The sequence below is a fragment of the Euprymna scolopes genome, chromosome 28, assembly GCF_053919585.1.
Source record: "Euprymna scolopes isolate OS-2025 chromosome 28, ASM5391958v1, whole genome shotgun sequence".
Lineage (NCBI taxonomy): Eukaryota > Metazoa > Mollusca > Cephalopoda > Sepiida > Sepiolidae > Euprymna > Euprymna scolopes.
The window spans coordinates 2,160,475-2,174,468 of record NC_136509.1 but is presented as its reverse complement, the minus strand read 5'-3'; the positions used below and the strand labels follow the sequence as shown (position 1 = coordinate 2,174,468).

The 13,994-nt window shown below is 36.1% G+C and overlaps 1 protein-coding gene across 1 annotated transcript in view; it reads left to right on the top strand.

The window, feature by feature from the left end:
• Positions 1–13,994, top strand: part of LOC145249431 (uncharacterized) — a 911,941-nt gene that overhangs the window by 785,374 nt on the left and 112,573 nt on the right. The window contains exons 99-100 of the mRNA XM_080110989.1: positions 3,087–3,228; positions 8,091–8,755. Of these exons, the coding sequence (XP_079967115.1) occupies positions 3,087–3,228; positions 8,091–8,755 (807 nt within the window). The remainder of the gene's footprint in view (positions 1–3,086; positions 3,229–8,090; positions 8,756–13,994) is intronic.

Genomic DNA, 13,994 nt, shown 5'->3' with positions numbered 1-13,994 from the left:
GTAGAAGAATTTCTCGCATATGGATATCTAAACTGTGAAGGGGTGAGGTTTTGTTGCTTGTCCGGTTTGTCAGGGGTATTTATGTCGCGAGGGGACAAGGGCTTGTAGTTCGTAGGAGCACCTACCATTAAAATACTTGTAAAGTATACAAAGGGATGCAACATTTCGTCGATGAGACAGAGGTTGAAACCTAGCTGACAATGCAGGACCAATTAGGTTAGCGACTCTCTTTTTGTTTAAAAGTGAGAGACTAATAGTGGATGCACCAGCCCAAAGTTGGCAATAATACTTCACACACCGGCGAATAGTGACCTTGTGGAGGTAAAGGATATTCACAGGCATAAGGAACTTTCTAGCACGGTAAAGAGAGCCCACCTTCTTTACAGCAGACTTTGCAATATCCTCAGTGTATTGATTCCAATTCATGTTCCTTGTGAACGGTTAGCCGATGGGTTTGAACGAAGTACTTTCAGGTAATGTATTATTGTTTAGTATTATTTGGATTCTTCGAACGTCTGTTCTAATCTTCAGTGTTATTCTCACAATGTTTCAGTCGTTGCAACCTCAGACCTTCTTCAGGTTTATGTTCTCGAACTCTGGAATCTGTCTGTCGAATTCGGAATTCTTTCTGTCAAACTTGAAATCTGCCCGGAATTTCAAACGAAACCATTGTTTAATCCACAAGAGTAGCATGCTCTCGTTCCGTTAGCCATGGCTGGCTAAAAGTCCCAAGTCAATTGCAATTATATTTTGACTGTCTGGGAAAAATTACATCTATGATAACCTAAAATGTTTACTAGCAATCATCCCTGATGATGGATTGGCACCAACCTTGTAAAACTCCATTAGTTTGTGCGGTTGTAATGTGCATCCAGGAGACAAGCGCCCGTGTGTTTGTGTGTTGTGTGGGTGCGTAAGAGAGACGGATGAAAAGGAAAGACTTACCTCGGGGCCGGCTCGGCGTCACCGACCGAAAATAGAGAAAGAAAGATCAAGATGGCGACCGCCGTCTTTTGTAAAGGATGATATCTCGCAAAGTCACATGAATTCTTGCAATATGCAAATTTAGCCGGCCTGCAACGGCCATAAAAGCGGGTGATTGAAAGACGTTGGGAGAGCGATGATTGACTTGGTCAGGAATCATGTTGCTGTTGCTTCTCGTGCCGTGTGGGTGTGAGCATATCTTACCGTTGTTGGGACCGTTCTGCGTAACCGATTGTTGGGTCCGTTCTGAGTAACCGTTCGCGTCCGTCTAGGTATCTTGCTAGTTGGATTCCGTGCAGAACTCCATTAGTTTATGCGGTATCCAAAAACACTGGAGATCTGTCTTCGGAATCACAGTAGGCAAACCATTCTAATATTTGAAAAATTACGTCTTTGTAATTTACACGTTTTCATGCATCTTGTTTCATTTACTTCCGATTCTACATAAACTTATATACAGCAAACTTGCTTGGCAACAAAATTACTCCCTTTCACTATTGAAGTCCTTAAATGCGAGAAAGCTTTCTATTCTAATAGTTTTTTCTCTCGAACAGCTAGACTTTGGAATTCCCTTCCTGCTACCTGCTTCCGTGACTGTACTGATATGCAGGAGTTTAAATGTAATGTAAATCAACATCTTGTTAATCTTTCCTAGACATGATCCCAAATAGTAGCCCCTTACATCTAAATGGTGATATGCTTTGTTAGAGGTGAACGTGAGTAGACAAAAAAACTTTTCGTGCATGATTGCCATGGTTGACTTGAATCATCCCGTATTACGTGCCCACCAGAAAACTTTTCTATTTATCCGTTCTTCCTTGAATGATAATTTTAACAGATTTTATTGTATATGAAAAACACTACTAGGTGCCTTCAATAAATTTCCAGACTTTTTTTGTATAGGCATTTAAAATTATCGTAGACTCTTGAAAATTCAATATGTTACTGCTATACAGCTTATGAAATGACTGACTAATTTTTATAATTGCAGATTCAAATGAACAGCTACAGCAGGAATTGGAACACACCCTACTAAAGCATGGTTGTTATAGCTGGTGATTTTGAAAACTTCTATCTGAACGGGAGGACACTTTAGAAGAACGATATGCAATAAATTTGTTTTCCACTTGAAAAAAATGCCACAGAAAGTTATTGAATGCTTCAGACTGCTTTTGGGCTATTTTGCACGAATCGATCATCAGTTTTTGAGTAGCATACGAGATTAAAGGAAGGAAGTGAGTCTGTGAGGGATCACGATAAGTGTAAGAGGAATAAAGAAGTCGGAACACCAGAGTTGATTGGCCAAATAAAGAATTTCGTGAACAAAGACCCTTGTGTGTCTATAGAGACAATAAGTGCACAGATTGATGTCAGTGTACGAGCTGTACACACAGTTATTCGCGAGGAACTGAACATGCGAAAGATTTGTACAAAGTTTGTCCCAAGAGTGCTCCATCTTTTTCACAGACTACTTGGCCATAGATGGGCATCAAGACAGTTCATTACCCTCCATATAGTCCAGACCTTGCTCTATGACTTTTGGTTATTCCCTAAGCTCAAGGAAAGCATTAAAGGCTGTCGTCATGAGACAATTGAGGCGATATAAGAGGCTGTAACAAGAGTCATTGACATACACGAGAACTTCCATGGGGCCTTCCAGAAGTTGCTGTAACAGTACAATAAGTGCATTGCAGCCGGAGGAGATTACTTCGAAGGAGACTAAAGTTTCATGTATGTACTATTAATAAAAGTGGCCACACGAAAAAAGTCTGGAAACTTATAGAAGGCACCTAGTATTTTGCCTTTATGTAATTTTTATTTCTTATGAAAAACATTATTTTATCAATTTTTATTATCGTGAAGTTTTTTTTAACTTGCATTTGGAAAAATCCGTTAATGTTATATTTAATACGTTAATGTATACTTAATACGTTAATGTATATTTAATACGTTAATGTATACTTAATACGTTAATGTATATTTAATACGGTAATGTATATTTAATACGGTAATGTATATTTAATGCAAAAAGCCAACATATTCTGCAGATTATTACTCAAACTGGCTTCCATACTTTTACTTATTCTATTTTCAAAATGTAGGTGGTTGTGAAAGTTCTACACACCAGTGCACATGTGACCCCGGCTGGACAGGCATTGGCTGTGAATACGCTGACTGTCCTGGAACACCTGACTGCAACAATCATGGTACATGTAATGACACATTTAACCCTCCGATTTGCGAGTAAGTAATTACAAATTCTTTCTACTATTTTTAAGTTAATGCGTTATGTAATGAATCATACAATATCTATATGATGTAATGAATCATACAATATCTATATGATGTAATGAATCATACAATATCTATATGATGTAATGAATCATACAATATCTATATAATGTAATGAATCATACAATATCTATATGATGTAATGAATCATACGATATCTATATGATGTAATGAATCATACAATATCTATATGATGTAATGAATCATACAATATCTATATAATGTAATGAATCATACAATATCTATATAATGTAATGAATCATACAATATCTATATAATGTAATGAATCATACGATATCTATATGATGTAATGAATCATACAATATCTATATGATGTAATGAATCATACAATATCTATATGATGATAATGAATCATACAATGTCTATATATCTATAAAAGTGAAAATGTGTGTGTGAGGACACTTCTCAACCTATGCACTCCACGAATATTGCATCTACAGGCTTGAAATTCGGAATATATGGTATTCAGACACGTGAGAAAACTTTTAAATCGATTTTATCCTAGAAAAGGTTGCAAAGAGATCAAAATGGAAAAAAACGGTGCGTAAGGGTTGTCGGAATTTTATGTTTGTCAAATGTTTAACTATGCGCATGCGTGAACCGTATTATTATTTATGTTATGAATAAGTAGGTTTGACAACACTCATTAAACATCATATCAAGCTGGCCTAGTGGTTATTGTACTTTATTCACAGTCTGTAGGTTTTGGTTGCGATCTCAGCGCGGGTATATATTTTTTTACTTACAAGAATTGAACTGTTTAGAGAAGTATATTAATCGCATGCATATGTCTCAGTTTATTTCCGTTTTTTTTTTTTTACTTCAATTTTTGTATTGGAATTTAACGTTACGTTTAATACTTACGGCATTTCTGTTTATAATAAATAAGTACTCTGCATTAATTAAAATATAATATTTATACGTATTTCACGATCGGGCAACGCCGGGCGGCCTGCTAGTCATTAAGAAAACTGTTCGTCAAATAAAATATGAAATAATTTTATCTAACACTAGAAGACCGTCCGTAAAATACTCCTAAATATGATATTTTAATTTATGCAGATTCTTTATTATAGAGTCAATTCTCTATTGACTATTATATGGTACCCAATATATAGTAGTGCCTCTCAGACGTGGCCCGGTCGTAAAATACGTTTAATTGTGGTATTTTAATTCATGCATATTTCGTATTTATTATTACAGGGTCAATACTTTATCGGTTATTATATTGTACCCAATATATAGTAATGATTTTAAAAGTTTAAAAAGTATACGACGTAAGTGGCATCAGCTAGAGTCACAACCATAACATTTAGTTCCAGTCTTAGTTGTTACCGCTTAAGCTATCGTCAAACAAATAAGAAATAGTTAAAAAATTAACCGATTTTTTACATGTAAATCGTTTTTGTCTTTAAAATAATATGTTTTTAAATGTTTACGAAAAAATTGTTTTTTGGATTTTAACATTTTTGTAGAGAGAGAGAGAGAGAGAGAGAGAGAGAGAGAAAGACTAGCTGGTCACCTGGCGTTGCCCGGTCGTTCAATACGCTTAAACATATTTTAATTTATGCAGATTGCGTATGTATTATTATAGAATCAATCCTCTATTGATTATTACATATTAAAAGAAATAATTTGTCTGGTGGACTAATTCGCCAAAAAATTGAAAAATTAAAAAACAATAATGATTATGTCATTCATTAAATTCCGTCTGTGTTTGTTTACAATATCACGTCAGCTGATATTTGGGCTTGACGATTTCAAATATAGTCCTTTTTCTCTTATAGTTAAAAATAAAGAATGATGTTTACAGGGAAATATGTTATGTTACACCGACCAAGGGAAATAATAACAGTATTACCACAAAATATTCATCTATAAAAATTCTATTTTATCTATATGAGAAGAAAGGCTATTTTTAAGATCGAATTTTTTCGATTTTCGATACTTAGCGGATGAATTTCTGTACAAAAAAAATCTGAAAACACTGTCAGACATATACATTACCTTTGTGTGAAATTTGCAAAAGATTGGCTCCACTGTTTCAGAACTTATAAGGATGGAAATCACACACACACGCACGCACAGGCGCGCACGTACGCACACACGCACGCACGCACGTACACCCGCACACACACACGCGTTCACGCACACGCATACACATACATGCACACACACACGCACGCACATGCATACACATGCTCGAACACACACGCGCGCGCACACACACGCGCACACACACACGCGCACGCACACAGACACACACACGCATACACATGCACACACACATACATACACACATACACACACGCACACACACGCGCACACACACACACACAAAGTGACTTTTATATAATAGCAAAGATAGAGATGAATATATGTAGCCATACAATGTTGATTTTATTTTCTCTGTAAAAAATTGTAATTCGTTTTAAGCTGAACTTTTTCAGATTTGTTTTGTTCTTTCTGTTTTGCTTTTTATCGTTTGCTAATAATACCTGATCGATAATACCTGATCGATAATACCTGATCGATAATAATACCTGATCGATAATACCTGATCGATAATACCTGATCGATAATAATACCTGATCGATAATACCTGATCGATAATAATACCTGATCAATAATACCTGATCGATAATACCTGATCGATAATACCTGATCGATAATAATACCTGATCGATAATACCTGATCGATAATAATACCTGATCGATAATACCTGATCGATAATACCTGATCGATAATAATACCTGATCGATAATCATACCTGATCGATAATACCTGATCGATAATAATACCTGATCAATAATACCTGATCGATAATAATACCTGATCGATAATAATACCTGATCGATAATACCTGATCGATAATAATACCTGATCGATAATAATACCTGATCGATAATACCTGACCAATAATAATACCTGATCGATATTTGCTGATTACGAAAGAAGATACAAATAAACTAAGTACAAAATATCAGTAGTTAACAGTTTTCTGATTTAGACCATTTTAAATATACTACGTGTCTCTCACTCTTAGACAGGCTCCAATAAAATGTCTCAGATATAAGATGTGCCGCACTATCGGCCAATCTCCAACCTCTGTCTTATCATCACAGCGCTGCATCCCTGTGCCTGTTTTACAAATATTTTCATAGATGTTCCGTCTGCCTGCTTCCCACCGGACTACAACTTGGATGTCTTCAAGTCCAATGTTAACAAATTCCTAATGAACCTCCCCCTTAAGTAAACACTTCATCAAATCTCCACACTAACGTAATGTACTTGCAATAACCCTTATCCCTGAGTGGCTTCCGGACCTTGATAAGTGGTGATCACTGTGTAAAAAAAAAAAGATGATGATGATGATGATGATGATGATGATGATGATGATGTCATAGCATTTGTGCACCAATCACCTGCATGCTCTTGACTAACCCAACAAGCAGCAAAATATTACTACTTCACTGCTGGAGCTTCTGGAATTCTCTCATTGTGTTTTGATTTCCTGACCTTACTAATCTGCAAAAGTTTAAATGTAATGTTAACAAACATCTCGCTGCTCAATACCTCACAGTCCCCTATTTGACAAGATCCCAAATAGTGATCCCTTACGTTCCAAGCGGCAATATGTCTTGCTTGGGACGAAAAATAGTAAACAAAAAAATAAATGTTTATTCTTCAATATTCATCACTTTATTTTTAGCTCTCTTAAATAACACTATAGATGTATAAGTTAATGCCAGTCGTAAAATACGCATAAGTATGACGTTTTAATTCATGCAAATGAATTTATTATCATAGAGCCAATTCTCTATTGAGTATTACATAGTGCCCAATATATAGTAGTGATTTCAAAATTAAAAACTATATATAACTTGAATGCCATTAGATAGAATCGAAACCAAGACATGTACCTTTCCAGCCTTATTCATTGCCATCTGAGTCATTAACAAACGAATATCAAAACACTAAAGATGAACCAACATTAACATATAGTTGTATGTTTTCATAGGTGTAGAGAAGCGCTTCAAGTCACCTTACGCCTGTCATATTCCAATGTTATCAATTTTGATCCCTTAGCTGCTATTTTACCGTCTAAAAATTAAATTGAATTTGTTCCACATATATATCCCTTTAAATTAAGTCTCATTTCTGTAGACCAAAAATTGATGGAGTAATTTGGCAGAGACTTTGCCCCACGCAAACAGGCAGACAGACAAAGCCACTTTTATACAATATATATATATATATATATATATATATATATATATATATATATATATATATAGTAAGTTATAAAAAATATATATGGCAATTAAGCTACACAGAATATTCCGCGTTTAATCCACGTTAGGATTCGACAGGCTTATGCGAAGAGGTGTGGTTATTTCTCGTTTTTATATGCGCACATTGTATTGAATTTTTAGTTAACCAACCAGTTTCCTAATTTCCACCGCACCCTTCCTAATCAGCCAATGGGCAGACACTTATAAGACAAAACCTATATTTAAATTAATAGAGTACCATGCTCTCATCCTGTCAGCCATGATGACGTATAAATCTTAACCAATTTGCAAGTTCATTATTCGATTCCATTTGCTCGCATTAAAGAGTCACCCTTCAACTTCCAGAAGAGTGTCACTAATAACTGAACTTTACCTAGTACTACATCCGGGTCCTGGCGAATAACACTTAACATGAAAATCGAGGTTAAATATTAGAAATTATTAATCCAAATCTTAAAAATTCAGAAACGTTTCAATCCCGTTTGTATTATTTGTAGATGTCTTCCGCAATGGATGGATGCCGACTGTAACCAGGTTTGTCTACATGGTGCAAAGGTTCCGGAAAACAGCAATAACTGTCAATGCGAACCCGGATGGGCAGGAATAGGTTGTGATTCGGAATGCTCACTCCACGGGAGAATTATCAATGGGGTTTGCCAATGCGACCAGGGTTGGCGTGGTCAATTATGCGACATTCCTGGATGCCCTGGTCTTGTAAAAGACTGTTCCGGACATGGAGATTGCAACGCCGCGACCCACCAATGTTCCTGTCATCCGGGGTGGAGAGGTATCGGATGCGAGTTAACAGACTGTCCTGGCGAACCGGACTGTAATGGTAGGGGCAGATGTAACACAACTGTTGAGCCTCCGCGATGCCTTGACTGTACTTCTGGGTGGATGGGAGCTGCATGTGAAGAACCTTGTGTGTATGGTTCCCAAGTGCCTGCCAACAGTGGGAGGTGCCAGTGCCATCCTTGTTATGCTGGTAAAGGTTGCAACAGCGAGTGCAGTGGGCATGGTGTGTGCACCGGATTAAAATGTGCATGCTATAAAGGTTGGCGAGGATCCAAATGCGAAATCCGAGGATGTCCAGGAAAAAATCATGACTGCAGTTTAAATGGTGTCTGTAATAGTGCCATTCAACGGTGTACATGCATTCCAGGTAAGTCAAATTTGACATCATTTAGGATTTTTTTTCTTTTTACCTATATCGGTTTTTTATGTGGTTTTTAATATATCAGTTTAAACATTCCTTTATAAACCACTCCCTGTTGAACCAAACCACCCTATCCAGGATATTTGGCGACGCAAAGATAAGAATATTTCCTTCAATTTGAAATGGCAAATAATAGGATCAAATAAAGCGTATACACCAGGAGATAGATTCTGTGCACTGTGTACACAGGAGACCCTAAAGATTTTAAAATATGACGATATCAAAAATAGAACCACCCTCCTAAATTTATATCCTCATGCAGTCATAAACGTTGGTTTAAATTTAACAAATATAAACCACCATAAGTCATTAAAAAATGTTACTTATTAATATTCAATCTTGAAATTTAAGTTTAACTTGATACCCTTATTAATAAAAATTTTGATCATCAATATTATTATTAATATTAGTTTATCTGATATATTTACCATTATTGTATATTATTTAAATATATATTTAACCTTAACCTATACTATATTTATTAATTTCAATAAATAAATAAATTATTAAATACTGAATTCAATAAGTTCAAAATAGATTATAATATAAATGAAATAAACACTAATTATCTCCCTTTGATTATTTAAGGGTTCAGCCACAACAACTAAGTAGCTCCGAAATCCACAAAGATGATTTGTTTATAGTGGTGCAGGCTATGTGTGGAACCATTCACACTTGTTGGTATTACTGCTAACCTTCGTCGGTGCAGATAACTACTACAGGACAGTATACAGTAGACCACAGATTTTTACATCAGTCAAGAATTATAAATGTCAACTGAATCAAAGGAATAAATTATAAGATGGTTAACATCATGAATTTTGGGATATAGTTTGATGTCATTTATTTATTATATATATATATATATATATATATATATATATATATATATATATATATAAGAATTACAGTTAAGTTTACCAAAATGATCCAAGATGGCAAAACTAAAGTAAATTATAAATATAAATATTAAAGAATAAATATTTATAAAGTAATCTCAACCAGTTTTGGCAAATAACAAATAGGATCATGAACAGAAGTGTGCGTTCTATCCCAACCATTATCAATGGACCAGAGGTCATCTCGTCAGCGTCAGACAAGGCCAAACTAAAGAACTTTGCAGCTAATTCTACCCTCTGCGACGAAGGCCATCAACTCCCCATATTTCCTCCTATAACACAGAACAAGCTAGGTAACATACAAATATCCGTGCATGAGGTCGCCAAGCTAATAAAGAACCTAGATTCCAGTAAAGCAACTGGCCCGGATGGCATCCCAATTATAGTGTTAAAAAAGCTTCAACCAGAACTTGCTCCCATACTTACGAAACTATTTAAGCGCTGCCTTAAGGAGAAGTGCTTTCCGACTCCCTGGAAGACCTCATCAGTTTGCCCTGTATTTAAGAATTCAGGTGATAAGTCATCTCCCTCTCAGTACAGGTCAATAAGTCTCCTGTGTGTTATGAGTAAGTTGCTGGAATCCATATTAAATAGAGAAATAGTCAACCACCTCAGCAGGAATAACCTTCTTAGTGACACACAATATGTTTTCTGCTCTGCAAGATCTACCACAGATGTGCTGACGGTTATATCCCACAGGATTAGTGAATCTCTTGACAAAGGCTTCCTTTCTAGAGCAATTGCTCTTGACATATCAAAGGCCTTCGACAAGGTATGGCATAAGGGTCTACTTCACAAGATTTCCAGCTACGCTATAACTGGAAATGTTTTCTCAATCATTAAATCATTTCTCTCTGATAGGCTCATAAGAGTATTGGTAGATGGACAAAAATCGGAGGCCTGCAATATAAATGCTGGAGTCCCTCAGTGGTCAATCCTAGGTCCAACTCTCTTCCTGATCTACATCAATGACCTCCCTAAACACATACTTAAATCATTCGTTGACATCTATGCTGATGACACGACCATCTACGGCAACACATCAAAGGCTGTAAACGACAAAGTTCTCTCTGATTCTCTCTCCTCTGATCTCGAGCACATGGTTCAGTGGGGGAAGATGTGGCTGGTTACCTTTAATTCATCCAAAACCAAACTCCTATCCTTACATCATGAACGCTCTGATCCCCATCTGGCATCAATTGTGATGGATGGCTCTCGTCTGGGTGAGGCCCCGTGTTTTGACAAGCTTCTGGGTTTGACCTTTACTCCTGATCTGAAATGGAACACGTACATCAAGTCTGTTGCCAAGGTCGCTGGAAAGATGGTGGGATCCTTCTACCGCTCCAGAAGATATCTCACTACTGATGCAATTCTCTATCTATATAAAAGCCAAGTACGTCCAAGGATGGAGTACTTTTGCCATATCTGGGCAGGAGCTGCTAAAAACAGCCTATCCTGCCTTGACAGAGTACAAAATAGACTTTGTGGCTTAGTGGGGGATGCCCTTTTCTCTACCCTGCAACCTCTCTCCCACAGAAGAGACGTTGCGAGCCTATCCTTGTTCTATCGTTATTTCCATGGCAGGTGCTCGTCTGAGCTCCAATCTCTGGTCCCCCCTCGCCAATCTTTCACGAAAAACACCCGTCTAGCTGAATCCACTGTCAAAAGTTTCCCCCACTCTTTATCTGTGCCTAAATCAAAACGCAGATTCCATAAACAAAGCTTCTTTCTTAGAACTGCACGCCTGTGGAACTCTGTTCCGTCTGCCTGCTTCCCACCGGACTACAACTTGGATGTCTTCAAGTCCAATGTTAACAAATTCCTAATGAACCGCCCCCTTAAGTAAACACTTCATCAAATCTCCACATTAACGTAATGTACTTGCAATAACCCTTATCCCTGAGTGGCTTCCGGGCCTTGATAAGTGGTGATCACTGTGTAAAAAAAAAATTAAAAAAGGGTAAAATCCAAAAATACAAAATCCATTTAGTGTCTCCTTTTTAAAATTAAATATGTTTTTAACTCTTTTTCAAAGTGTTTTTAACATGTTTTATTAACTACTTGTTCTTATATATATACTAGCATGGGTGCCGGGCGTTGGCCGGGTATTTGGAGGTATATGTTGAGCAAAAAAAAGGTTGTTTTTTTTTTTAATTTGACCCATATTATGACCCCTTAACATTTGTTCTTTTGGGCTCAAATAAAGTTATTAAGTTAGATCTATGTCCAAGGAATATATATATAAAACTTCAAGTGTTTAGACCCAAAATTGTCGGAGGAGTTTGGTAGAATTCTCAAAGGTCAAATCGTTTAAATTTGACCCCTTAATCGCCAAATTTCTGGCCGAAAACCAATCACATCGATTCTTCCAAATCTCAGTAACCTGTATATCAAATTTCAAGTCTGTAGACTAAAAATTGACAGAGTTATTGCGTAGGGAAATGTACACAGACACACAGACAGACATACACACACACACAGACACGCAGACACGTTCACTTTTATAGATATACTAGCATGAGTGCCCGGCATTGCCCGGGTATTTGGAGATGTATGTTGAGCAAAAAAACAGTGGTCAATTTTTTTAAATTTGATCCCTATTATGACCTCTTAAAATTTATTGTTTTGGGTTGAAATCAAGTTATTAAGTTAGATCCATGTCCAAGAAATATATTTATAAAATTTCAAGTGTTTAGACCGAAAATTGTCGGAGGGGTTTGGTAGAGTTCTCAAAGGTCAAATCGTTGAACTTTGACCCCTTAATTGCTCAATTTCTGGCCGAAAACAAATCACATCGATTTTCCCAAATCTCAGTAACCTGTATATCAAATTTCGAGTCTGTAGACTTAAAATTGACAGAGTTATTGCGTAGGGAAATGTACACACACAGACACACAGATACACAGATACACACACAGACAGACACTTTCACTTTTATAGATATATAGATAGATATATCTATAATATAAAGCTTAATTTCTGTGTGTGTGTGTATGTGTGTGTGTTTGTGTGTGTGTGTATAGTCACGAATAGGCTCCTATATGGTTAACTGTTATGGAAAACTGATCACATATAATGATAGAAGATGTATCGAGACACAGGAATGGGTATGTTTGATCTGGCATAATGATGATTCATTAAAATTGTGAGGTTTGCATACGCGCTTGGTCCACACAGTATAGAAATAAAAAATTTAAAGATTAAAAAAAAAACGTTTACAAGTGTTTTTGATATAGATGTACATAATAATACTTTGATAAGTATGTTTAACTTAAATAGTAATGGTATAATAAAATTGTGGGGTGTACGTTCGCGCCTGGCCTCCATGGAATGGAAATAGGCACAAACTTTAATAAAGACTTTTCATATCTATCTGCGTAAGTATACTTTGATAATTATGCTTCAGTTTGAAGAAATATGGTATACTAAAATTATAGGGTGTTCGTTCGCGCTTGACCTCCATAGAATGGAAATATATCACAAAGTTTAACGAGGTTTTTTAATATAAATCCACAGAATATTGTGATAAGTGTTTCAGTGTCAACAGGTATGGTATAATAAATAATGGGGTTTATCTATTTTATTTTTACTTTCATCATATTTTGCTTTGGTTTTGATACCCCCAAATTACAAACCAAATTTACAACCCTTCCTTTTCATAACCTACCATACTTTCATAAATCAGAGTACATTTTCTTTAGGTTGTTTTTGAACCCAGTCAACGACGGATATTTTGCTAGAAAAAGATAAATGGAAAATGAATGGGTTTGAAAGAAGAAGAAGAAGAAGAAGAAGAAGAAGAAGAAGGTTTACATTTGGCTATCATCTCTATTGCACACACATACACATACATATATGTGTGTCACACACGATCATCGGGCGGTGAAGGTGGCGGTGGTCTAGTGGTTAACCAAACGGACTGACGACCTGGATTGAATCCAGTTAGTTCCACAAAAATCGTTTTAACTCACGATGTTGACAACTTTCGCGCAGTTCCTCCCATAATCCACGATATATTTATGAGAAAAAATTCTGACTAGAAAAATATCGGAGAAACCAATGTCAACAATAGAATTTTTGGATTAATATGATGATGATGATGATGATGATGATGATGATGATGATGATGATTTCATTTTCAAAGTAAAAAACAATGTCTGAAAACTTGCCAGTTTTGTCAATTATTTTTTCATTATCACAATAAAACTACGGCGGAAACAACAAATTCACCAGGTTTTTAATTTTCTTCTCATCGTCTACAAGTTATGAGCATCGTCAAGGGATTA